This window comes from Myotis nattereri (assembly GCF_964212035.1).
Source record: "Myotis nattereri genome assembly, chromosome: 16".
Taxonomy (NCBI): domain Eukaryota; kingdom Metazoa; phylum Chordata; class Mammalia; order Chiroptera; family Vespertilionidae; genus Myotis; species Myotis nattereri.
This window is the reverse complement of record NC_138091.1, coordinates 24639325-24663644: the sequence shown is the minus strand read 5'-3', so window position 1 is coordinate 24663644 and position 24320 is coordinate 24639325. Positions and strand designations below refer to the sequence as shown.

Below are 24320 nucleotides of genomic sequence, written 5' to 3'. Positions count from 1 at the left end.
GAGCATGCAGACACAGTTCTGTAATGCCCTAACGCATTGCTTGCTGCCAAAAAGGTGCTACATGCTGTAAAGCAGGGCAGGATGAGGAAACTGCATGGGCCCCTGTTCACCTACCTGTAGTGTGAAAGAGTCCAGGACAAGTGCCTCACCCCAAACATGCATATTGGGTGGGTGGGGTGCCCGCTGAATGTGAGAGTCACTGCCCACCCGCCAGCAGAGGTGGTCCACAGTTAGGATGCCCCGTTGATGGATACTCTGTGGCCGCAGATGCTGATAATCTAAACAAAGAAGGCAGGAGAGAGGCATTCTGTGGAGCCACTGTGGCCATCAATTGGATCCAGCTCCACTAATGGACAGGTCTTGTTCCTTTTACATCCCAGAGCCTTACCCAGAGAGATGGAATTGAATCCCAAGGCAAAGGGCGGTGTATCTCCAAGCTGGATGGAAATGTTGACATTGGAGATGGAAGTGCTAAAGATGATGGGAGCCAGGATTTGGGGGAAAGTTCTGTACAGGGATAAGACATAATTGTTTGATAAAGAAAGAATTGCAGCTCCCTATCATGGAAGCTCTCAAAAATCAGTGTGAGTTTTGTTGTGATTTTTAGGAACTGATGCAACTTGAAAATAAAAAACTAAACTAGTCAGTTCAGTGCTACTCCCAACAGTTAGTCTGCAGGAATGCCAGAAAGATATTAGGTTGAACCATATGAAACTGCCATTTCATAGGTCAAATATGGTGAACATCAGCATATCACAGAACTCAAACTTCTACAACCAAGGAGCATCACTTCCAAACTATTAACCTTAAGTTTTCTATGCAACACAATGCAAGCACTACACAAAGAGAGATATGGCACTGCTAATATGACCTGTCACTTTATCATCTGTGGCAGACAAGATACTGTTCATCATTTAAGTTCAGTTTAGCAAACATTTATTTTGTATAAGGTACTGTGCTAGGTACTGAGGACGTAAAAAAAAGAGGACTGCATCCTACCATTAAAGAGCCTATTCTAATGGGGAAGATATATAAAATAGGATTGCTATTGAGACTGGGACATTGAAACTGAAATTCAGAAAGATCAAACAGTCAAAAACATATTTCACATAAGACACCACTTTAAACCAAAATAATCCATCTGATGAAATGGTAATTGAAAAAGATTGCACTGACCTTTTCTTCCTTTGCTTAAGAACAGATGAACTAGACCCTTGGGTCTCAAGTGCTAGCATGTGCATCCAGTGAGAAAATTCTTGGTGCCGGTAATGAATAATACAAGTGTTCACAACCAGAGAGGCTGCGAGGTCAATGGTAGTTACCTAGAAAGAGAACACCAGAACTATGAATTTGGGTTTTATCTCATAAGGCAATGATGTAGGAAGAGAACAGAGAAAGGAATAATTCTTGGTACCACAGTCATCATACCTGCACACTAGCCTTGAGGGAGTTGAGGCAGACAATGCGCTGGCGGCTCTGGGACAGCAACAACCCATCTGTAAGGGCAGAGGACAGATCAGAAGACACTGGGAGCAAAAGGTAAAACTAGGAGAGGGTCAGAGACAGGCAAGGAGTTGAACAGGTTGTCACCAACACTCAAAAGAGTTGGGGCTATTTTCTCTCAGTATGGTTTCCTCCTCCCGCTCCCCACTGGTATTAAATTAGGAAGGCCATGTGGCGCATGGGGGAAAAGGGTGTCTGGTCCTCCCATTCTCTCTCAGTACCAGCATCCCCACCCAAACCTTTTAGTAGGAGTTCAGTGCTCATCTGTGCCATATCAGAGTTTGCTGTGAAGCTACGAAGGGGCAGCTGATCCTCATCACGGTGGTACAGGAAATGCAACAGCTTCAGCGTCCAATTCAGATGCCTGAACCAGAAATGAACTCTAGCTCAGAAATATGTGGAATTCCCATTCTCTGTATAGACAAGCTCAGTGCAGCTACTAGCTGCATATACCCAGCATACAGCTCCAACTATCACTCTCCACACTTCTGTGGGAGAAGAGATCTCACCTCTTTTGACTATTCATGGACAGCACCACACTTGTGATATCCATTTTCACCTTCACCTGGTCTGGCAGCTGCTGAAGGAGGTAGAGGCCAGGCAGAGTTGGCTCAGCCACATTTTTCGTCACGTCTGAAAACATGAATGAATAATACAAAAGCCATCAATCCTTAACACCCTCAAGTCTCCAAAAATGCCCTGTCCTCTTTGACCAAAAGCTCCCATATAAAATAGATGAAGCAAATGCCCAATGTTAGGCCAAAAGGCAAATATCCCAGAGATTCAGAACGTGCTGCAATTTGTTCCCCAGAGTCTAAAACATAGTATAGGGAACAGACTGGTTAATAGAAAGAATATGGACTTTAGGGTTAAATAATTTAAACCCCATGTTTAATATCAATTAGCTGTGTGACCTGTCAAAATACCTATCTAGTGGCTCTCCCTCCCTGGAGCACGCCCAAGCCTTTCCCCTCTCCCTCTTCTTCCCCCCAGGGTGTCACCTTTACCCTTCTCTCTCCTAAGCTCCAAGGGCCCCCTAATTTTGCCTCTGTAATTTGTTTCCTGAGCCCATTTCTTCTACTGCTCACTTGTACCTCTGTGACTTTCTAAATAAACTTTCTCTTATAATTTAGAAAGAAAAGATACCCCTCTAATCTTCCTAGGCTTCAGTGTTCTCACTGGTGCAATGCTGAGGATTTAGTGAGAGAACATATATAAAACTCATAATACAGGTCTAATTTATGATAATTACCCACTAAACACTGGTTCTTTTATGCACCACAAGCAAATGTCCTATTTCCTCTATCCTCAGGGTCCAAGGCCAAGGTGACTAACAAATCACACCTAAATGAGTAGTGAGGCCACTATTTTTTTCTAATTCCAAAATAACCTGAGAACAGGGCAGCCAAGAAGCTCACTGACTGGGGCTTTACCTGAACAGGGAACAGGCTGGGGTGCCAGGCTTGAGCCCTGGTGCAGCAGCTGACTATGGAAGAGGCCCTCGTGCAGTTCAGCATGGAGTGTCCACACATCCACAGAAACTGCCTTCAGTTGCCGACTCCTGATGCCCACCTCTAGACACAGCTTTAGGGCCAGTGAGAGCTCCGCCAGGCAGGTGTCCTCCTACAGAAAGAACAAGCTGCTAAGGTGTGTATGTGTAAGGAGTCTGGGAGTTTGGGGTCAAGAATTCAGTGGTCTGGAACACTACCTTGAGAGAACCCCATAAGGACACAGAATCTACGGGGTAAGCCCTAAGCTCCTTCTTATGACCAGAAGGAAACAAGGTATCTGAAGGACCATGGCATACTCACCAACTGGCCACTCTTTAGAACTTTGCTGTTGATCTGACTTAGGCTCACCTCACATTTTAGCCTGAGAAAGGAAAAAAATTAAAAGCACTTGGGCCCTTTCCTCACCATTTACCTTCAATCAAGCCTTGTTGGCTGGAAGGGACAAGGCAAGCAGAAGTACCTAATCTCAGCCTCTCCTCAAATTGCACAGAATAAGAACCTGATACTTTGATAAGAAGGCCCTGGCATCCACCCACCCTGAAACAACTGTAAGGCAAGAATGGGCCTACTGGACCCTTTTCTACCCAGAGTTTACCTTTTCCCATCACTATCCAAAAGAAAGCTGCTTTCTCTGATCTGAATGTGCCACAAGGACTCGGAGGTAGCTACCTTGAGAACCATGATGTTTATAGAATCTACATGAATGGAGAATAGCTGCAAGGAAGAAACAAAGAACAGCAATTAATGTCAAGGCACTGCCCCTTCTTTCCAACAGAAAGAGAGTAAGAGACAGCTCTTAGTATCCTGGCCCCCAATAGCAGAAAAACCCACCCATGATTCCAAAGCCAGGCATTCCCAGTACAGACCAAGAAAAAGGCAGAAGCAGCCTCACCTGACAGATGATCTTCAATAAGGCCGGGCTGAAGGACAGCTCTTTTTGCTGCACTCCTGTGCGCTGGGAGAATGGAGCAAACAGGCCAGAAGCCTTCTGTGGGTCAGTTCTGATACGCACTTCTCCAAAGCACAGTGCCACATAGCGCCTGCCCGGAAGAGAAACCTCGCTGCCATCAGGCCCACCCCTCCACAGCAGTCTCCTCCCCTCCCTCACATTCGCTCTCCCATCCTCCCTAAAGATGTAGCTCAAAAGAAAAGAAAAAAATGTAGCTCAAATCGTGGAGGATAGTCTCGTAGTAGTTCTCAATCTCTGTCTCACTAGAGATAATCGCTTCCAGGAAACAGCAAGCCAAAAACCCACTTCCTTTCCTGGACTTTGAGGCCTGTGTCGAAGAATCTCATTCTACAAACCCCAATCCCAAATACTCCCCAAAGGAAGAGCGAGGATATAGGGTACTCACGGCAGATCATGGCTAAGGAGTTTGCTGGAAATCCACAGGCTATCAATTTCCTAAAACATCATGGAAGAAAGCCGCCAGGTAAGACATGAGCAGCCTGACAAGTCAGGGAAGGTTCTAAGAGGCGGAAGTGCTACAGCCCTTCCAGGAATTATTCTCCATCCCATCTCTACCGGCTTCCCTCCGCCACACTGTATCCTGCTCCTCACAATGATGTTTGCATTTCTCTTTTATGGGCAGGTGGCCGCGTTTCCCCTCTTAAATTAGAACAGTAGGCTCTTCTGTTTCCTGTTATCTTTGGTCTGTGCTTTACCTTTGTATCGTTCTTATGTGCCCTGGACACTGTGCCTTATCAGCATGTTTAACCGAACGACTTACGTCAGTCGTAGCATTCCCAAACTAAGAGCATCTTGGCAAAGAGGTGGCAAGCCTGGGTTAAACTAGGAAAGCCACCCAGAATTTATTAAAACGAAAAAAACTGAAATTAAGCTGGGTCAACACCACTCACATACCCAGGGAACCCCGCAGGACTCACCACTGTTTGCTGGTGCTGCTGAAACTTAAGGCTGACATTCTGGATCCAAAAAAAGGAGCCAATCTTGAGCTCTGCCTGCAGCTTCCGCTGACACCACTTGGTGACCAACCGGACCACCAGCCACCTGCAGAGACACCCCCGTGAGCTCGCAGGACCCGCTCCCAACGATGGCTTCCTTCCCTCGCGCCTCGCTGGCCCTAGAAGCCCTTGCAGAGGGTCGCACCCTGAAGCCGGGTCTTCCGGGCAGCTCTCCCGTCTCCCACCACACGGCTCCATCACAAACCCGGAGCCACGAGGATCAGCACCGTAGCCCCGGACTGTCCCCGCCACCCGGATGGAATCAGACAAATTAAACGCCACCTTCTAAGCTGGAGACAAAGCCCCTCAGACCTTTAGGAACCCCAGAGGCGGAGAGAAGAGGCCCCCACAGGAGTCGGAGTACCGGCATCCCTGTCGGATGTGCCATCACATACTCCCCACAGGGTCCGTGTCTTCGCCCTGCAGACAGATGTCCGCCAGAAGGCACTGCGGGGTCACCCCCGGCCAGCTCGCCAGCTGCTCTCCCCAGGGCGGTCAGACCGGCTCTGGCTCCCCAGGGCGCGGCTGCAGGTGCCTCCGGGGCGTGTAGAGGAGTAAAGGGAGACCACGGCCGGCCCCCCTCCTCACTCACACACACACCCCGGTTCAGCTCCCAGCCTCGGCATCTCCGCAGGCCTCGCCGCTCCCTTCGTCTTCCTCAATCCCAGTGGCTCCGCTCCAGCTCCGACCGGCGCCCCCGCTCCACCCCTCCCTCGGCGCCGCCCGCCATCGCCCGCGCACCGTCCCCTCTGGCCCTCTCCTCCCTCTATCTCCCCCTCCCGCGCGCCCCCTCCTCAGTCTCTCTCCCTCCCACTCCTACCTCTACCCCCCACCCGCCACCCCGCCGAAGCCGGGATCCCCCTCACCGGCCTAGGAAGAGGGTTAACAGCACAACCAACAGCGAGGCCAACAGCGCGGCGAAGAACAGGGGCATTACGGCCCCGGCCCCGGCCCCGGCCCGGCCTGGCTCCGGCCCCCGCCCAGCCGGGCCCCGCCTCCGGCTCCCCGCAGCTCCGCCGTGGGCCGACCAGCCGCGCGCACAGGGACAGCACGGGACCAGGAAGCGTTGGCGCGCGTGCGCCACGCCCCTCGCAGCCAGCCAGCCAGCGGCGGTCTCGTGGCCCCGCCCCGTGCGCGCTCCCTGGCGGGGCCGACCGGCTGCCAGCCCGAAGTGCAGGCGTGGCTCGGGAGAGAGCGCTGGGGAATGGACCTCGTGGGGACTGATACGGACGCCCCACTCTGGGCGCGCCCTTCGGTGCCCGGAAATGCGGAGCCACGGCCTGGCGTGGGGTCGGAGTCTGAACAGCTCCCCGGCTTGCAGTGTATCTGGCAGGCAGCAGAGTTCCATTTACAAAGCACTTTCCGTGGGGTAGTTACAGAGTCGCTTGACCACCTTAGGGTCTGGACCGAGGATACTGCAGAAGTTAGACCTCTGAGTCATACGAAGTAGCTCTCCTGTCTTATTCAGGAGCCTTGTCTGGAAATCATTGAGAAAACCAAGAGGTAATTAATTGTAAGGCCTCAAAGGAATTAGTGTTTAATTCACTAAGGAATGACTTTTTAATTCATTCATTGTATGAATACTTTGTTAGTTAATACAGGTGTCCCAGCCCTAGACGGTGTGGCTCAATGGTTGGAGCGTGGGCCCTCATAGGAAGGGTCCCGGGTTCGATTCCTGGTCAAGGGCACCTACCTGGGTTAGGGTTCCATCCCGCCCCAGTCAGGGGGCCAACGGGAGGCAACCAATGAATGTCTTTGTCTCGCATTGATATTTCTCCCCTGCACTCTCTCTGAAAATCAATGGGGGGGGGGGGGGGGGACGTGTAAAATATAAGGTGTCCCAAAAAAATGTATACACATTTTGAATGATTATAATGTCAGTGTTTATTAACATAGTTCATTTTCAAAATTTAAAAGAATCTACAGATATGAATAGTTTTTTTTTGTCAATGCCTTTTTGCAAACCGATGACTGTTCTGGTCCAGGCACCGATAACACAAAGCAATAGTATCTCAAACATCAAGAATTGTTTCCTTGCCGAAACCGGTTTGGCTCAGTAGATAGAGCGTCGGCCTGCGGACTGAAAGGTCCCAGGTTCGATTCCGGTCAAGGGCATGTACATTGGTTGCGGGCACATCCCCAGTAGTAGATGTGCAGGAGGCAGCTGATCGATGTTTCTCTCTCATCGATGTTTCTAACTATCTCTCTCCCTTCCTCTCTGTAAAAAAATCAATAAAATATATTTAAAAAAAAAAAAAAAGAATTGTTTCCTGCCGTAACTGGTTTGGCTCAGTGAATAGAGTGTAGGCCTGCGGACTGTGAGGTCCCAGGTTCAATTCCAGGCAAGGCCACATGCCAGAGTTATGGGCTCCATCCCTAGGGGGCAAAGCAGCCAATCCATCATTCTCATCATTGATGTTTCTTTCACTCTCCCTTCCTCTCTGAAATTAATAAATGTATATATTTTTAAAATAATCATTTCCTTTGGTATTTGTGCACCTCAATTCGTCAACTCTTGCCGGGTTTTGTACGGTAAACTTTATCTTTTATGTATCTCCATAGAAAAAAGTCTAATGGCACTTTAGGATAAATTTTCTTTATTCAAAGCTTAGTCTGACTTCACCCATTATTTCAAATCAGTTAAACCTGAAAAGGAGTGAAAATTAAGTGAGTTATCAGCTATTAAAGTGTGTATACATTTTTGGGGACACCCTATATGTAGTGACCTGTGGGGCAGCACAATTCTGAACCCTTCATTAGAGTTTTCTTTTTAATTTAAAGATTTTTAAAATTTGTTTTTAGAGAGGGAGGGAGAGGGAGAAACATTCATGTGTGACATGTGACAGAAACATCCATGGACCTTCAGCACACCCCATACTTGTGATTGAACCAGCATCACTGGCACGTACCCTGACCCGGAATCCAACCGGCCAGGGCTGGAGTTTTCAATGTCTACCGTGCATAGTGCAATCTGGGCACATTGGGGGTGGGGTGAGGGCGGATACCACAGAAGTAGAGGATATTGTTCTTGCCCTTCAAACAATTACATGAAATGGAGAATTCAGGTCAACTTTATTTTGTCTGTTTCCTTATCTATAAAATGAGGGAATTGGACAAAGGTCCCTTCCAACTCTATTACACTGATGCTAATACAGTACAAACTGAAGAAATTCTGAGGATTTCAAAATAAGTACTTCACAAACCTTTGCTCTCACATCCTAATCTCCGTAAACGTCCTCCAATATTTTACTTAAGACTCTCTTCCATTCCTTCAGATAAAGTACCATTTCAACTTTCACCTGGGTTGCCCCAAGTTGCTTTTACCCCTCCACCTGGTTTCCTTCCTAATCTAGTCCTCTCATCACTAATTTCACACCTTCCCCAGGGCTCCACCACTGTTATAGTTCATACTTATCCCTTAAGCACTATAGTTCTGCCATCCTCTTTGTAACCTGCAGCCTCCCGTCAGGATATGTTCTGTCTGTGAACCTTTAGGGAAGACCCAATAACTCAGTGAAAACTTTGTCCAAACCAAGAGGGATACTTTGCAACACAGCTCCCTACTCTCATTCATCTTGTCCATTCTGTTCCCTTTATTCAGCTGGGGTTTTTTTAAAATATATTTTATTGATTTTTTAAAATCAATAAAGGAAGGGAGAGGAAGGGAGAGGGATAGAGAGATAGAAACATCAATGAGAAACATCGATCAACTGCCTCCTGCACACCACCTACTGCGGATGGGCCCACAACCAAAGTACATGCCCTTGACCGGAATTGAACCTGGGGCCCTTCAGTCCACAGGCTGATGCTGTATCCACTGAGCTAAACCGGGTAGGGCTATTCAGCTGGTTTCTAACATTTCATTTCTTTTTTCTTCCCAGACTGTTAACATTCTACTCCCAATCATCTCAATAGCCTTCATTTTATCATTTGTCTACTTCAGGGGTCCTCAAACTACAGCCCGCGGGCCACATCCAAATACAAATATTGTATTTGTTCCCGTTTTGTTTTTTACTTCAAAATAAGATATGTGCAGTGTGCATAGGAATTTGTTCATAGTTTTTTTTTAAACTATAGTCCGGCCCTCCAATGGTCTGAGGGACAGTGAACTGGTCTCCTGTTTAAAAAGTTTGAGGACCCCTGGTCTACTTTCTGGAGAGCTCTTAAGGGATCAATGCAACTGAATCAGAATAGGGGGGAGAAGGTATAAATGAAGCTAAACTGGTTCATGGTCTCAACTTAATGACACAAGTCCTTACAAAGAAACCATGTCTCATAAATCCATGTCTATCACAGATCTCTACAGGTTTCCCCAGCTATCTGAAAGTAGAGTGTGCCTATGAAACCTTTCATAAGCTGAAATGGCGTAAACTATCCCCTGCTTTCCAAAAGTTCTCATTAGTACCTTTTTTTAAAAAATTGATTTCAAAAAAAAATAAAATAAAATAAACAATAAATAAATAAAAATAAAAAATTGATTTCAGAGAGGAAGAGAGGGGAGAAACATCAATGATAAGAATAGTTGATCAGCTGCCTCCTGCACGCCACCTACTGGGGATCAAATCACATCGCAGGGCCATTAGTACCTATTTTCACTAACGGAAAGAAACCGAAGAGAATTTTTGCTTTGACGAAAAGTCATCACATATTAAAGGGGGCCTTTGTAAAAGGAAAGTAGTGTATAACAGGAACGTTTGGAAATGTTTTCTACCTTAACTCCCTAACAAAACAAGGAGAAAAAAATCTGAAAGTTTCTAAAAATAAAAAGGCCTGCTAGTCACTAAAATCCCAGTAGATGGCAGAAACCCCTGTTTACCACTGCATGCTTGAAGGACATAGGAGCAAACTTTCTGGAATTCACCAGCAGAGGAAAGAAAAAATGAGGTAAGCAGAGGACAAAAATTTTCTACCCACCTTTTCAGAGAAAGATATCCCTACATTTGTCCCCAAAAGAGTAGTTATCTACCAAGAGCTAACATAATTGTAGTGTAGTAAAAAGAGTATGTGGCTCTAGCTGGTTTTTCTCAGTGGATAGAGCAGTCGGTCTGCAGACTGAAGGTTCGAGTTCGATTCCGGTCAAGGTCACATGCCTGGATTGCAGGCTCAATCTCCAGTAGGGGGCATTCAGGAGGCAGCCAATCAATGATTCTCTCTCATCACCAATGCTTGTATCTCTCTCTCCCTCTCCCTCTCTGAAATCAATAAAAATATATTTAAAATAAATGAATAAAAATAAAAGCAATGGAATAACTTGCCTCACAAAATAGAGACCTATTAAAAAATTAATCAGATCATGAACTAGCACACCTAATAAATGACACAGTGGCTAACAATGAAATTCTTTTTTATCATTTTGGAGAAAGCAAGCAGGGGAAAAGTCACACACATTAATAATCCATGATGCCATGTTTTTGAAGAGTAAAAATTTCCCAACTAGGAAATTTCTGTTTCTGTTTTATCAGTAGGAATTAAAAGCACCTGCTCCTTCACAAACAAGTCTTGTACTCAAAAAGAACAGATCCAAGTCTGAGAGAACAACCATTTCAACTGTAAAAGGCGAAGCCTCCAAACAGAGTCAGTTTTCTGCCGACCATCTTCATCTCAGTGGTGACATGGCCAATGCCCAGGAAACCCGTGGCAGGGATCCCACGGTGAAGCAGCAGCAGGTGTCTATGAACACTGTGTGATGACAGTGGCTCACAGCCTCCAGACTCAGAGCTCCGCATGGTGGGCTTCTGCCTTCAACAACTCACTGGGTTTCATGAAGATGCCTTCCATGGCTTTCCAGTAGTTGTTCGGGCTTGCCTGAGCCATGCCATGCACCTCTTTTTGCCCACTGATGGGTCGACCATATTGTTCTCCTGTGACAGACAGCAGAACCTCGGTGGAAGAATGCTTGAACCGCACCTCACCATCCCTCACCCAGTAGGGCCCCGAACAGAGCACTGTCCAGTCATCCAGATAATCACCTTCACCTTCCTCACCAAAAGCACTCACTTCCTAGAAGACACAGATGATAGCAACATTAGCATGGCTGATACATATAGGCTTGTAAAGGGGAGGTAGGCAATGGGAAGAAAAATAAGGCTACCCAAAAGTAAAAAATGAGAGGCTTTCCAGGGTTGTTTAGAAGTAAGTAAATAATTTAAACTGTGGAAAAAAGATAAGAAGACACAAAGGATACAAAAGCAATTGCCGTAAGTTTATGATCCAAACACTAATTTTGCAATAACTCTTTATTTGCCTTATAGCCTTATATTTTCTATTATAGTCTTAAAACACTTTATAGCTCTTGTTATTTGACTTGAAATATTCCTGCCTTATCCCCTGAACTATATTTTGAATGACCTGGTGAGAAACAAGATGGAGACAAGCAGACCCTGAATGTCAGCTCTATCCCTTCCTATGCAATTCCTCTTCTATAAAAAGATAACAATATCACCTTACAGAATAATTGTAATAATTAAATAAGAAATATTGAGCAAATTATAGCATATTCTATCTTCCACTCCTCTTCTAATCCCATTCCCCTTAGAGCCAAATATTCAGAGTTTTTATCACAATAAAAAAGTTACTGATTAATTCAGAAATATATAATTTAAATATACACTAATAGCTATATAATGTAAAACAATAAAAAGCAGTCAGACTGCCCTAACTGGTTTGGCTCAGTGGATAGAGCGTCAGCCTGCGGACTGAAGGGTCCCAGGTTCGATTCTGGTCAAGGGCATGTACCTTGGTTGTGGGCACATTCCCAGTAGAGGGTGTGCAGGAGGCAGCTGGTCGATGTTTCTAACTCTCTATCCCTCTCCCTTCCTCTCTGTAAAAAATCAATAAAATATATTAAAAATAAAAAAAAAGCAGTCAGACTAAGACTAAAGCAAACGGAACTGCACAAAATTAACAATTCTACTACTATGTATGTATACTAGAAGTGAATGAGTAGGTGAATGGATGACAGTGGAGCCAGATAACTCACTGTTAGAGTGTGAATTTACAAATAAGCAAAGGGAGGAGACTAGAATGATCTATGCGGTAATGGATTAGAGTTGGAGACATGATTAAGAACTCATGTCTAACTTAATATACATACATATAAACACCCATAAGTTCATACTGATATAAAAAAAAGATTAAATAAAAAGAGACAAATCTCCCATACAGAAGAATTCCAAATAAATCATGTAACTACTCCATCCTGAAGGAGCAGAAGCACAGGTGCGCTCCTTCCAGGGAGCAAGCCCGTGCCTTTCCCCTCCCCTTCATCATTCCCCCGGGCATGTTACCTTTACCTTTCTCTCTCCTAAGCTCCAAAGGCCCTTCTCTTGCCTCTGAAACTTGTTTCCTCAGCCCATTTCTTCTACAGCTCACTTCTTCTACCTCTGTGACTTTCTAAGTAAACTTTCTCTTACAGTTTGAAAAAAAAAAAAAAGGAGAGCATAACTTCCCATTCTTAAGTGTGGGCTGTGCAAAGACTTCTTTCTAGAGTACAGTATGGACAGGAGGAAAATGAAAAGAGTAATTTTACAGAAGAAACCTGACAAACACAAACTCAGCCAGGTAATCAGTATCAACAGTCATAAATCATGTAGATAGCACATATCCTTGTTATGATGTGATGAAAATGGAACCTGACCTCTGTGATCTTTCTCCCAACAACCTTTATAAATCCAGTCTAATCATAAGAAACACATTAAATTCCTATTAAGGAGCACCCTATAATATACCTAACCGGCACTCCTCAAAACTGTCAAGGTAATCAAAAACAAGAAGAATCTGAGATCTATCACAGCCAAGAGGAGCTTAAGGAGACGTGACAACTAAATGTAATGTGGTGTCCTGGATGGATCCTGGAACAGAGAAAGGATAGCAGTAAAAACTAAGAAAATTGGAATAACCTATGGACTTTGGTTGATAGCAATGTAACAATATTATCAATTCACTGTAGCAAATCTATCATACTAACTGTAAGATGTTAATAGAGAAAACTATGTACAGAGTACAGAGTGGGAGTAGGAAGCAGTCATTAAGGGGTCCCACATCCCCCAAAAGCTCACGGCTTAAAAAAATGGCATAATACCTAATTCATTTTCTTAACGTGGTCAGTCAGCATCATTACAATAATAATTTTTATTGCAAGTTTGGAAACCATTAGGTTTCTTTATTGTAGGATTTATCAAGATAACTTTATAATATTCTAACATATACCTATTCTGTCTTTCTTTCTAATTTGGTCTAGATGTAAAGTCTCCATTTTGACCAGAAACAAGTTCTTTCACATGTATGAGACAAAGCCAGTTCTCCAGGTTTGCACAAAAGAGAACATCTGCCCGGCTGGTGTGCTCAGTGGTTGAGCATCAACCCATGAACCAGGATCCTGGTCATGGTTTGATTTCTGGTCAGGGCGCATGCCCAGGTTGCGGGATCTATCCCCAGTAGGGGGCGTGCAGGAGGCAGTTGATCAATGATTATTATCACTGATGTTTCTCTCTCTCTTTCTCTCTCTCTCTCCCTCCCTCTCTCTGAAACCAACAAAAACCCATATTTTTTAAAAAGAGAGAACATCTACTACACCTGGAAAAGAAAGGACTAAGAACAAAGATATCAAACAACTCAACTGAGTAAAGTACAAAACAGCAATGACCCATAGGATGCCACCTCACCTGGTTTCCAGAAAGAGGTGAGGTGAAGTGGTGACTATGGAGGTTTCGGCCAGTGTTGACATGTGTCAGCCGAATGGGCTGGCCACATTTGATGGGTGTTCCTCTCTCACAAACTGTGGAGGTCTTCCCCCGTATCCTCCAGTAACTATTGCTGTCATCCACAGAGGTCACACCTGTCACTGACTGCTGCCCACTACCTGCAATCAAAAAAAAAGAAAAAAGAACAAAGAAAAAAAGAAAAGAGGTAAGTTTAACTGGATGCCTCTCTTTCCTAGGGGTTATTAGATCAAATTTAAAAGTAATAACATGGCCCTGGTCGTTGTTCCTAAATGGTTAGAGCGTTGGCCCACAGACCTAAGGGCCCGAGTTCAATTCCTGGTCAAGGGTATGTACCTGAGTTGTGGGTTAGATCCCTGGCCCCAGTCAGGAAGCAACGAGTCTCAATATGTCTCTCTCACATCAATGTTTCTCTCTCTCTCCTCCCCCCTTCTCTTCCACTCTCTCTTTTTAAAAAAAGGAAAAATATCCTTGAGTGAAGATTAACAACAACAAAGTAATAAAGCAGACACGTAGCAGGTGTTCACTGAATGGTTGCTAGGATTAAGACATCCCAACAATGACAACTCAGTTCTTTTCCAAGTCTAACTGGTCAAGCAGGTTTTGAGAATCATGAAAGAACTCCTTCCTCTCTTAGCTATTAGCATCATCAGTCATCCAAGATAGAAACCTAAAGTCACCTTAAATGGCTCTCTCCTCACCAGTTCACTAATTTTTTCTCTTTTTGTCTGTTTTTGTTTTCTTTTTTTTTTCTTTTTTTTTAAAATATATTTTATTGATTTTTTACAGAGAGGAAGGGAGAGAGATAGAGAGTTAGAAACATCGATGAGAGAGAAACATCGATCAGCTGCCTCCTGCACATCTCCCACTGGGGATATGCCCGCAGCCCAGGTACATGCCCTTGACCGGAATCGAACCCGGGACCCCTCAGTCCGCAGGTCGACGCTCTATCCACTGAGCCAAACCGGTTTCGGCTGTTTTTGTTTTCTTATAACTTGCTGACTGAGCACCATATCTCCTGTATCGAGAATAACAGGCACACAATAGGAGCTCATTAATCTATACCAGTGATGGCAAACCTATGACACGTGTGTCAGAAGTGACATGCGAACTCATTTTTTTTGGTTGATTTTTCTTTGTTAAATGGCATTTAAATATATAAAATAAATATCAAAAATATAAGTCTTTGTTTTACTATGGTTGCAAATATCAAAAAATTTCTATATGTGACACGGCACCAGAGTTAAGTTAGGGTTTTTCAAAATGCTGACATGCCGAGCTCAAAAGGTTCGTCATCACTGATCTATACTGAATGAAACCACAAGTAATTGCTGAAATATAAATGAACACAAATTAAGCATTTTCATTTAATAGAATAAAAAAACTCTCAAAACAGTTTCCTCTCCAATTCCAGTGAGTGCTTTAGTTTAAATTCTTTAAAAGGGTAAAGTTTGAATAAAGAGACCAAAGGAAAAGGATTGAAGAGCAAGTATTACTATGCAGAAGAGCTAGAACAGAGGGTCATGGTCAAAGAGTGAGCTCTTAGAGTTTAAAACTTCAGAGATACAGAACTTAGTGTAATTTTTCTACATGTGTGTCTCTCCCGCAATTGACTAGTGCCGGCCTGGAGTAGTTGAAAGCAGGCTATGAATCTAGAGCCTAGACAGATTTGGATCGAACTCTCGTCTCTGCCTTTCATTAGCTGCAAGGCTTTGAGCATGCCATTTATTTCTGAGTCTGTTTCCTCATCTGTAAAATGAGGATAACAATAATTTCTACCTTGTAGGAATGTTATAAATCTAAAAGAGTATGTATGTAATGTATGTACCTGGCGCATAGCTCACCAGAATTAAACTGGTATTACCATTAAGATGCCTTAGCACTAACCGGTTTGGCTCAGTGGATAGAGCGTCAGCCTGTGGACTGAAGGGTCCCAGGTTCGATTCCGGTCAAGGGCATGTACCTGGGTTGCGGGCGCATCCCCAGTGGGGGGTGTGCAGGAGGCAGCTGATTGATGTTTCTCTCTCATCGATGTTTCTAACTCTCTATCCCTCTCCCTTCCTCTCTGTAAAAAATCAATAAAATATTTTTTTTTTAAAAGATGCCTTAGAACAATCAGGTATCACTTCACACCTGTCAGAATGGCTATCATCAATAAATCAACAAACAACAAGTGCTGGTGAGGATGTAGAGAAAAGGGATCACTAGTGCACTGTTGGTGGGAATGCAAATTGGTGCAGCCTCTATAGAAAACAGTATGGAGTTTCCTCAAAAAAATTAAAAATGGAACTGCGTTTGATCCAACAATCCCACTTCTGGGTATATAGCCTAAGAATCCCAAAACAACCAGAAAGAATCTATGCATCACCTATGTTCATAGCAGCATTATTTACAATAGCCAAGATCTGCAAACAGCACAAGTGCCTATTCGTAGATGAGTGGATAAAAAAGCTGTGGTGCCTACTCCATGTGGCTCAGCAGTTGAGGGTGGACCCATGAAATTTGATTCCTGGTCAGGGTACATGACTGAGTTGCAGGCTTGATCCTCCAGTAGGGGGCGTGCAGGAGGCAGCTGATCAATGATTCTTTCTCATCATTGATGTTTCTTTTCTTTTTTAAAAAATATATTTTATTGATTTTTTACAGAGAGGAAGGGAGAGGGATAGAGAGTTAGAAACATTGATGAGAGAGAAACATCGATCAGCCGCCTCCTGCACACCCCCTAACTGGGGATGTACCCGCAACCAAGGTACATGCCCTTGACTGGAATTGAACCTGGGACCCTTCAGTCCGCAGGCCGACACTCTATCCACTGAGCCAAACCGGTCAGGGCTCATCATTGATGTTTCTATCCCTTTCTCCCTAGCCCTTCCTCTCTCTGAAATATATATGTATATATATATATGTGTATACATATCTATATATCTACCCATATATATATATATATATACACACATATATATCTACCTATGTATATTTCTATATATATCTATATATCTCTATCTCTATATCTATATCTATCCCTGTAGCCGGTTTGGCTCAGTGGATAGAGCGTCAGCCTGTGGACTGAAGGGTCCTAGGTTCGATTCCAGTCAAGGGCATGTACCTTGGTTGTGGGCACATCCTCAGGAGAGGGTGTGCAGGAGGCAGCTGATTGATGTTTCTCTCTCATCATCGATTTTTTTTCTCTCTCCCTTCCTCTCTGAAATCAATAAAATATCTTTAAAAAATATATGTATACATATACACACACACACATGCTTTTCTTCTCAAGATGTGGTTGGTACATTTACACAATGGAATACTATACAGCTATAAAAAAGAAGGAATTCTTACCGTTTGCAACAGCATGGGCGGACCTGGAGATTACTATGCTAAGCAAAATAAGCCAGTCAGAGAAAGATGAATACCAGGTGACCTCACTAATGTGGAACCTAACTAACCAACAAAATGGAATCAGAGGCATGGATACAAGGAACAGACTGACAAATGTCAGAAGGGAGGGATGGGGGGACTGGATAAAGGAAGGTAAAGGAATTAGCTAAAGGACATACATGCATAGCCCATGAACAGTGTGGGGATGGGACTGGGTGGAGGTGGGCAAAGGAAGGGAAAATGGGGGGCATCTACAAGTGTCAACAATAAAAGTTTTAAATTTTAAAAAAAAAATGCCTTAGGACAACTCAATTCTCCCTGCCTCTAGGCCTCAAGAACCTCCCAGGGCTCCCTTAACCTTCCCAGACCACACCCCTAAGACTTTCTCCAGGCCCCGCCCCCTCCGGAGCCCACCAAGCCTTCCTAGCCCACCCGAACCCAGGGGGCAGTACCTGACCCGTAGCGCACGTCGTGTGAGTGCAGCCGCACGTTGTGGCGCGTATTGAGTAGCTTTACCACAGAACCGCAGGTAACCACAGCCAGATTGGACGCTCCTACCGCGCTCCACAATCCCCCGAACAACAGCAGCGAAACCACAGCCATCCTAGCGGTGCTACACAGTCCCTAACCCCCGAAGTAACTTGGCCCCGCCCCGGAACCGGAAGCTGCAAGCGGAACCATAGAGAGGAGGAAATGAAGAAGTCCTAGTTTGGTCTTTATGGTTCCTTTGGCCAGAGCGGCCCGGGGAACCGGCTAGGCCTGGTTGCTTCCAATCGGCTCGCGCCGTTCTGAAAACGGCCTTCCTGAACCGGGACTAACCCCGAGGAGTCGGGTGGGAGAAGAGAGCAAGAGGCGGCCCGCCCACTCCCAGTGACAGGGAGCCGGAAGTGACGTAGCACGTTGACGCAGCAGCGGCGGCGGCGGCGGCCGAGGGTCCGGGCGGTGGGTCCTTACTATCTTTTCCCAGTCTCGGTTTGACGACTCCATTTTCCTCGGTGGGGGCTTGGCGCGACGGAGAAGCAGCGGACTTCAGGTGCGTGAAGTTCGGGCTGGAAAGCGTGCTCCTCGTAGCGGGCAGGTGGGGAACCAGGCTCTTAGGGCCTGGTCCCGCAAGGAAGGAGGTGTTGGGGAGTCGTATGCAGGAAGAACGGGGCCCCCGGCCTTCCCAGCTCTAAGAGGGAGAAGGAGGAGGAAAGCGGGATAGTGGCTCAGAGTCTCAAGACTTTTCCAACCCTGTGCCACCCAGAACCCGTGAATTGGGCTGCTTGTGGGATCAACAGCTTCCTCGGATCCCGTCCTTCTGTCGTAGCTTCTGAAAACTGGGCCACGCGAAAGGATTGGAAATGGAGTGGATCTGCGGCTTCTGAGTCAGGATCAGTTGGTTGAAGTGTTTGTTCTGAGGATGTGATAACTGTGGACCTTTCAGCAGCTCGACCATTAGGCCTAGAGAGTGATGCCCAATGCCATCTCTTTCCGTAGTGCTGAATAGCAGTTAGAATTTGCTGTAAATGGCTACCTGCATCCACAAATGCCTACCACAAACATCAGAATGGGCTATAAAGTTAAGACTTTATTTTCTTGCCCTAGCTGGTTTGGCTCAGTGGATAGAGCATTGGCCTTCCGGTCAAGGGCACATGCCGGGGTTGTGGGCTCGACCCCCGGAGTGGGGCATTCAGGAGGCAGCCGATCACTGATTCTCTCTCATCATTGATGTCTCTCTCTCTCTTCCTCCCTCTCTCTCTCTTCCTTCCTCTCTGAAATCAATAAAAATACATCTTTTAAAAATTAAAAAAAAAAACCAACTTTATTTTCTTGCAGTTTCTGCCTTTCTCTCCAGGCACTTCCTTGAACTAGCAGAAGTAGTTCATTTCCCTTGGTTGTTGCAAGAACTGATACTTAATTTTCTTTAAAGGGGGGCCTAAGTTCTCTGAAAATGTGTCCATGGGAATTCACTGTAATATCAGAAATAATAAGGGAGTAGTAAGTTACACCACTGCTATTAATAGACATGGAGAGTATAAACAAATTGGGATTTGATTAATTTCTTGGAGGGGGGGGGGGCTTAGTTCCACTGTTTATCTGAAAGTTACCAGTTTTTAAGTCTTCATTATATTGATTACAAAAGTAGGATTGCTTCCCCATCAGCTCTGAATTTAGAACCCTCTTCCATAACTTGGGTCTCTTCAGCCGATACAAGCCCATTCTTATTCAATTGGTTCACCTGGCTGCTAGATTCTAATAGCATAGAATTATTCCTCCCTAAGTTTAAACCTCATCAGGAGATTAATCACAACAGGAACTGGTGCAGACTAGTGAGGTTCAGTAACATTTTATAGTTCTCCCTCAGTAGACATTGACAAGTAAAGAAGCCTACCCAGTGTTGTGGAAACATATGGTCTTTGGAGGCAAATACATTTGCTCTTGCTCCCATGTTCTTGGTCTCCATAATGGCACCATAGTCAGAATCCTGGGTGTATGGTCCTTAGATTTTTCCTCTCTGTTATTCCCAATAAAATCAATTACCAAATCCTACCTCTCTATAAAAACTTGTTCCCATCAACATACAAATTATGTTCTTTCTGGTATTTCTCTTATCCACTTCCAACTACTATCCTACTTTTTTTATTTCCCTTCATAGCCAGATTTCTCCCTGTGTCAACTTTCTCGGCTTTTATTCATTTTTCACCCTATACCAGTCTAGTTTCTCTTCTGACCACTCCGTTGAAATTGCTTTTATCAAGGTCACAGTAAATATCCCAAACCTAACGTAACAAAAGAAAATTTTGTTTTTCCTGTCATTCCACACCTGGTCTTCCCTCTATCACTAAAGTAGTAGTATTGTCATCCACATGGTTACCAAGGCCAGAACTCTTGAGAATCATCTTGGATCCTTCTCCCTTACTACCCCATCCCCAAGTCTTTTAGTAAATCCTGTCACTTCTACCTACAAAATATGTTTCATGTTTGTCTTCTATTCTTTATCTTCACTGCTAACACCCTGTTCCAAGCCACCATCATCTTTTGCCTGGACTACCACAAGAGTATCTTCAGTTTTCCTTGTTTTCCATATTGCAGGGTCAAGTCAGATCATGTCATTTTTCTGTTTAAAATGTTCTAGTGACTTTCCATGCCTTCCTAGCCCCACTTGAGGCCCGTCCCTCTCACATTTTGCGGCCTTCACCATTCTCTGGTGAAGGACATCGCCTATCATATGCCAAGTTCTTCCCTCTCTTTTCTACCAGGAGCCTCTTCCCCTGACTTTGCATATCACATCCTACCCATTCTTGAATCCACCTGGACAAGGACCCAGGAAATCACCTTTGCATCCTGCCCAGAGGAAAACCACGCATTTCAGTTTAATTTCCACGTTTCAGTAGGATTATAATTGCTGTTTGGACACAAATACTGGCCCATAGAATTGGAAACTAATATTCCTACTGTATAAAGTTTTTAGTCAGAATAAGTGAATGCTGCATGGACATGCTCCCAGGAGCAAACTGGAATTACAACTAAAATACAGAAAAACTTCCTGAATAATCAATGGAAAACTCTCAGGAGAGAACCCTGATACCCGAGGACCAAAAGTGGAGACCACATAGAGACTGGTAGGAAGGGCGGAGGCGCAAAAGGGCTGGCCCAGCACCCCCTGATAGCCAAGGAAGTCTAGCTCCTCTATTCTTACAGTCTTTATTTAAAGTCACTTCCTCAAAACCAGGTTAAAGTCTTCTATTACAGGCTCCCATGGTACTTTGTAATAATTCTTTAAAGACTTTCTGCTTCGAAATTTTTTTTTTAAGTTTATTGATTTGAGAGAGAGAAAAGAAGAGGAGGGAGGGAGAGATAGACATTGATTTGTTGTTTCACTCATCTATGCACTCACTGGTTGACTCTTGTATGTGGATCAAACCAGCAACCTTGGTGTATCGGGACAACACTCTAACCAACTGAGCAACTTTGGCCAGGGCAAAAGACCTCTACTTCTAGATTAGGAGTCACCAAACTAAATCTCTTGGGGCAACTTAGATTATTCCTATTCATTACAAGTTGTCTGTGTCTGCTTTTGTGCTAGAGCAGTAGGTTTGGCCCTCTGTAATTTGCCAGTCCCTGTGCTGGAGGAGAAACTACAGTACTATGTGTGTTTCCCAGCTGTGGTACAAGGCTCAGTAGCTGTTACTCCCTCCTTGTGTTGCAGGGATTCTGAATCTGGTTACATATTTCCGTTGTTTCTGCTCCTCTTTTGCCCTTTCCTTGTTCTCCAAGGAAACTTGGAAAGAAAGGGGATAACTAATATTTTTTAATCACTTATTATGTTAACCATTATTAACAACTAGAGGCCCGGTGCATGAAAATTCATGCACTGGGGTGGGGAGGGTCCCTCAGACGGGCCCACACCATCTCATAATCCAGGAACCCTAGGGGGATGTCCACCTGCTGGCTTAGGCCAGGGAGTAGGCCTAAGTGGCAGTTGGACATCTTTGGCACTGCCTAGGAGGCGGGAGAGGCTCCCACCACCACTGCTGTGCTTGCAGCCATCAGCCCGGCTTGGGGCTGAGCGGAGCTCCCACTATGGGAGCAAATTGACCACCAGGGGACAGCTCCTGCGTTGAGTTTCTGCCCTCTGGTGGTCAGTGTGCATCATAGAGATGGGTCGTTCCCGGTCATTCCACCTTTAGGGTCAATTTGCATATTACCCTTTTATTATATAGGATAGTGCTTTTTGTACCCTGGCATTGAAAAGATTCTGAATTTCTGTTTTATTAATCCACACCTGAGGATATTTTTCCATTGATTTTTAGAGCGAGTGGAAGGGTGGGGAAGAGAGAGAGAAAGAAGCATCGATGTGAGAGAGACATCGATTGGTTGCCTCCTGCTCACACTCCAACCAGGACTGGGGATCAAGCCTGAAACTGAGGCATATGCCCTTGATTGAAATCGAACACGGGACCCTTCAGTCCTCAGGCTAACGCTCTAACCACTGAGCCAAACCAGCCAGGGCATAATTCTTATAAATATGGTGTGTGTACATGTTAAAATGATTATAGGTAGGAATAACCTTTTCTGTATTTTAACATCTTGATTTGGTATAATTAGGATATTTCATAATAGAGTTCTGAGTCCCAAACTTAAAAGAACTTTGTCTTACATGGACTCTGAATACTGTTATTTATTAAACTTTTACATTTTGGGATTCCAAATTGGATAGTCATTCATGAACATCTTTGGACTTGTCCTAGGCCCTCACTCATAAAATACAGAATGTCTTGTCCTGGCCAGTGTGGCTAAGTGGGTTGGAGTGCCTTCCCATACACCAAAAGGTTGCAGGTTTGACTCACAGTGAGGGCACATACCTAGGTTGTGGGTTCAATCCCCAGTCGGGGCCCATATGGAAGGCAACCAATCAATGTTCCTCTCACACATAAGCATTTCTCCTTCCCTCTCTCCCCTCCACCCTTCCTCTCTCTCTAAAATCAGTAAACAAAAATACAGTAAGTCTTATAGGTTAAACTCCACACTGGACTAATAGGGCTATTCCCCAGACCAAACCTAAGCCTTTGCTCGTGTTGCCTTTTTCCAGGCTTTATTAACTCCTCTCAACTCAGGCTTCACCTTTTCTGAGGAATTTCCTGACCTCCCTCTTCATGTTACTCTCATAATCTTGGTATGTAACTATCATATAACATGTATTATGTTTTGTCATAACTTTGTAAGTGTTTTGAGATAGGTTGTGAACTCCAGGGTAAAGGCATATTTTACTCATTTTTATATATCCAAATCCCAGCACAGAGTTTGACCCTGAAAATAAAAACATAAATGTTAATTGAAGCTGCCAGTGGAGGGAATTAACAGACATCTCTTCTTGCTCGGGTCTCCTTTTAATTGCCTTCTACATCATCTTGTTCAAAGGGAGGGACTGCTGAGGGCCTCCCCTGTGGCAATCTGATCCCAGCTCCATTCCTCTTCCAGAGAATGTCATGGTAACCACGAGCCTCTCCCTTTGAGCCCCGTCTTCTACTGCAGCTGTGCTTCTGTCCGAAGAAACCTCCCTTCACCACCCCACTCCCCTTGTAGACCTGTTTAAGTAGCAGATTTAACTTACAATCTGAATATGGGGAAAATTCAAGAGCATAAGTACTAAATGCAAAATACAAACTATATTAGGCTCATCTAAGGTATCATATAGTAATTTTTGTTCTGGAATAGTTGCCATTTCAGCCTGCAATGCTGCTGCGGCACCCTCTGCACATCTTAGTTCCTGCAAGTTGCAGCAAGTCAGGGTTGCGCCTGGCACACATCTTTTAACTGGAAGTCTTGGCAGTGAGTTAGATTGGAGGCATTCCCCAGCTATAGCACAGTATGTGCTTTATTGCTAACGTAGGGAATGAGAGGAAAGCTGCATGCAGCACACAGTACCAGCTCCCCCCCACCCCCGTCCAGGACAGAGGAAAGCTGTTGTTTTCATCAGGTAGGCTATCTGTTTCTCTCTGTTGAGTAGGCCGTAGGGCATCTGGTCTGCAGTAGCTAGCATTTAATGTGAAGACGTTGGTGCTTTTCAAGATTAAATTTGTGTGTCTGATAGCCTAATTAAAGCATACTATGGTGGGGGCTGCTGCACCCAAATCTTATTTTGAAGGCCTCAGTTCAAGGCTAAGGGGAAGCAGTGTTAAAATTAAAATTAGAGCCAAACTGGTTTGGCTCAGTGGATAGAGCATCGGCCTGCGGATTGAAGGGTCCCAGGTTCGATTCCGGTCAAGGGCATGTATCTTGGTTGCGGGCACATCCCCACTGGGGGGCGTGCAGGAGGCAGCTGATCGATCTCTCTCATCGATGTTTCTAACTCTCTATCCCTCTCCCTTCTTCTCTGTAAAAAATCAATAAAATATATTTTTTTAAAAATTAAAATTAGAGCACCAGATTTAATTGGCAGAAGTTTTAGATACTTTTTGTCAGTAGTCCTCTCTCCCTCTGTATGACCTTAAGTCAAGCTGTATGACCTTAAGGAGACAGATTTAGGAGGGAAAAGATCATTGATCCTAAACCCAAGATTTCCTATACTTCCCAGTCTAGTATAGTGGCTCTCAAACTTTTTGATCTTGGGACCTCTTTATATGCCTCAAAATAATTTGAGACTCCAAAGACATTCTGTTTTAATGTCTGCCTTAGAATATAGCTGAATTTCTCATATCTGTTTCTGCATTCAATCTGTTGTGATATAACATGTCATTTAACCTCTGGAAAACACCATTCA

The 24320-nt window shown here is 44.6% G+C and overlaps 3 protein-coding genes across 3 annotated transcripts in view; 1 reads left to right on the top strand and 2 right to left on the bottom strand.

The window, feature by feature from the left end:
- Positions 1–230: 230 nt before the first annotated feature.
- On the bottom strand, positions 231–5913 carry LOC308531834 (bridge-like lipid transfer protein family member 2; the record flags this gene model as incomplete). The annotated part of the gene is made up of 13 exons (XM_081108940.1): positions 231–278; positions 384–507; positions 1177–1322; positions 1429–1496; positions 1743–1867; positions 2013–2136; positions 2937–3126; positions 3315–3375; positions 3610–3728; positions 3907–4054; positions 4370–4419; positions 4902–5025; positions 5846–5913. 13 exons carry the CDS (start codon positions 5911–5913, stop codon positions 231–233), a joined length of 1395 nt encoding a protein of 464 aa, XP_080965066.1.
- Positions 5914–10306: 4393 nt separating this feature from the next.
- Positions 10307–17904, bottom strand: SDF2 (stromal cell derived factor 2). Its single transcript, XM_081109577.1, has 3 exons — positions 17527–17904; positions 13643–13839; positions 10307–10979 (listed from the first exon to the last, which is right to left on the bottom strand). Exons 1-3 carry the CDS (start codon positions 17675–17677, stop codon positions 10692–10694), a joined length of 636 nt encoding a protein of 211 aa, XP_080965703.1. The 5' UTR covers positions 17678–17904; the 3' UTR covers positions 10307–10691.
- Positions 17748–24320, top strand: part of SUPT6H (SPT6 homolog, histone chaperone and transcription elongation factor) — a 34022-nt gene continuing 27449 nt past the window's right edge. Inside the window, exon 1 of the mRNA XM_081109576.1 lies at positions 17748–18107. The gene's annotated coding sequence lies outside the window, so the exon portion shown is untranslated. The remainder of the gene's footprint in view (positions 18108–24320) is intronic.

Coding starts and splice junctions, on each gene's coding strand:
- SDF2 (XM_081109577.1), bottom strand. CDS start 17,677: ATGGCTGTGGTTTCGCTGCTGTTGTTCGGGGGATTGTGGAGCGCGGTA. Junction 13,840..17,526: donor CGACGTGCGCTACGGGTCAG/GTACTGCCCCCT, acceptor TTTTGATTGCAG/GTAGTGGGCAGCAGTCAGTG. Junction 10,980..13,642: donor CACCTCTTTCTGGAAACCAG/GTGAGGTGGCAT, acceptor TGTGTCTTCTAG/GAAGTGAGTGCTTTTGGTGA.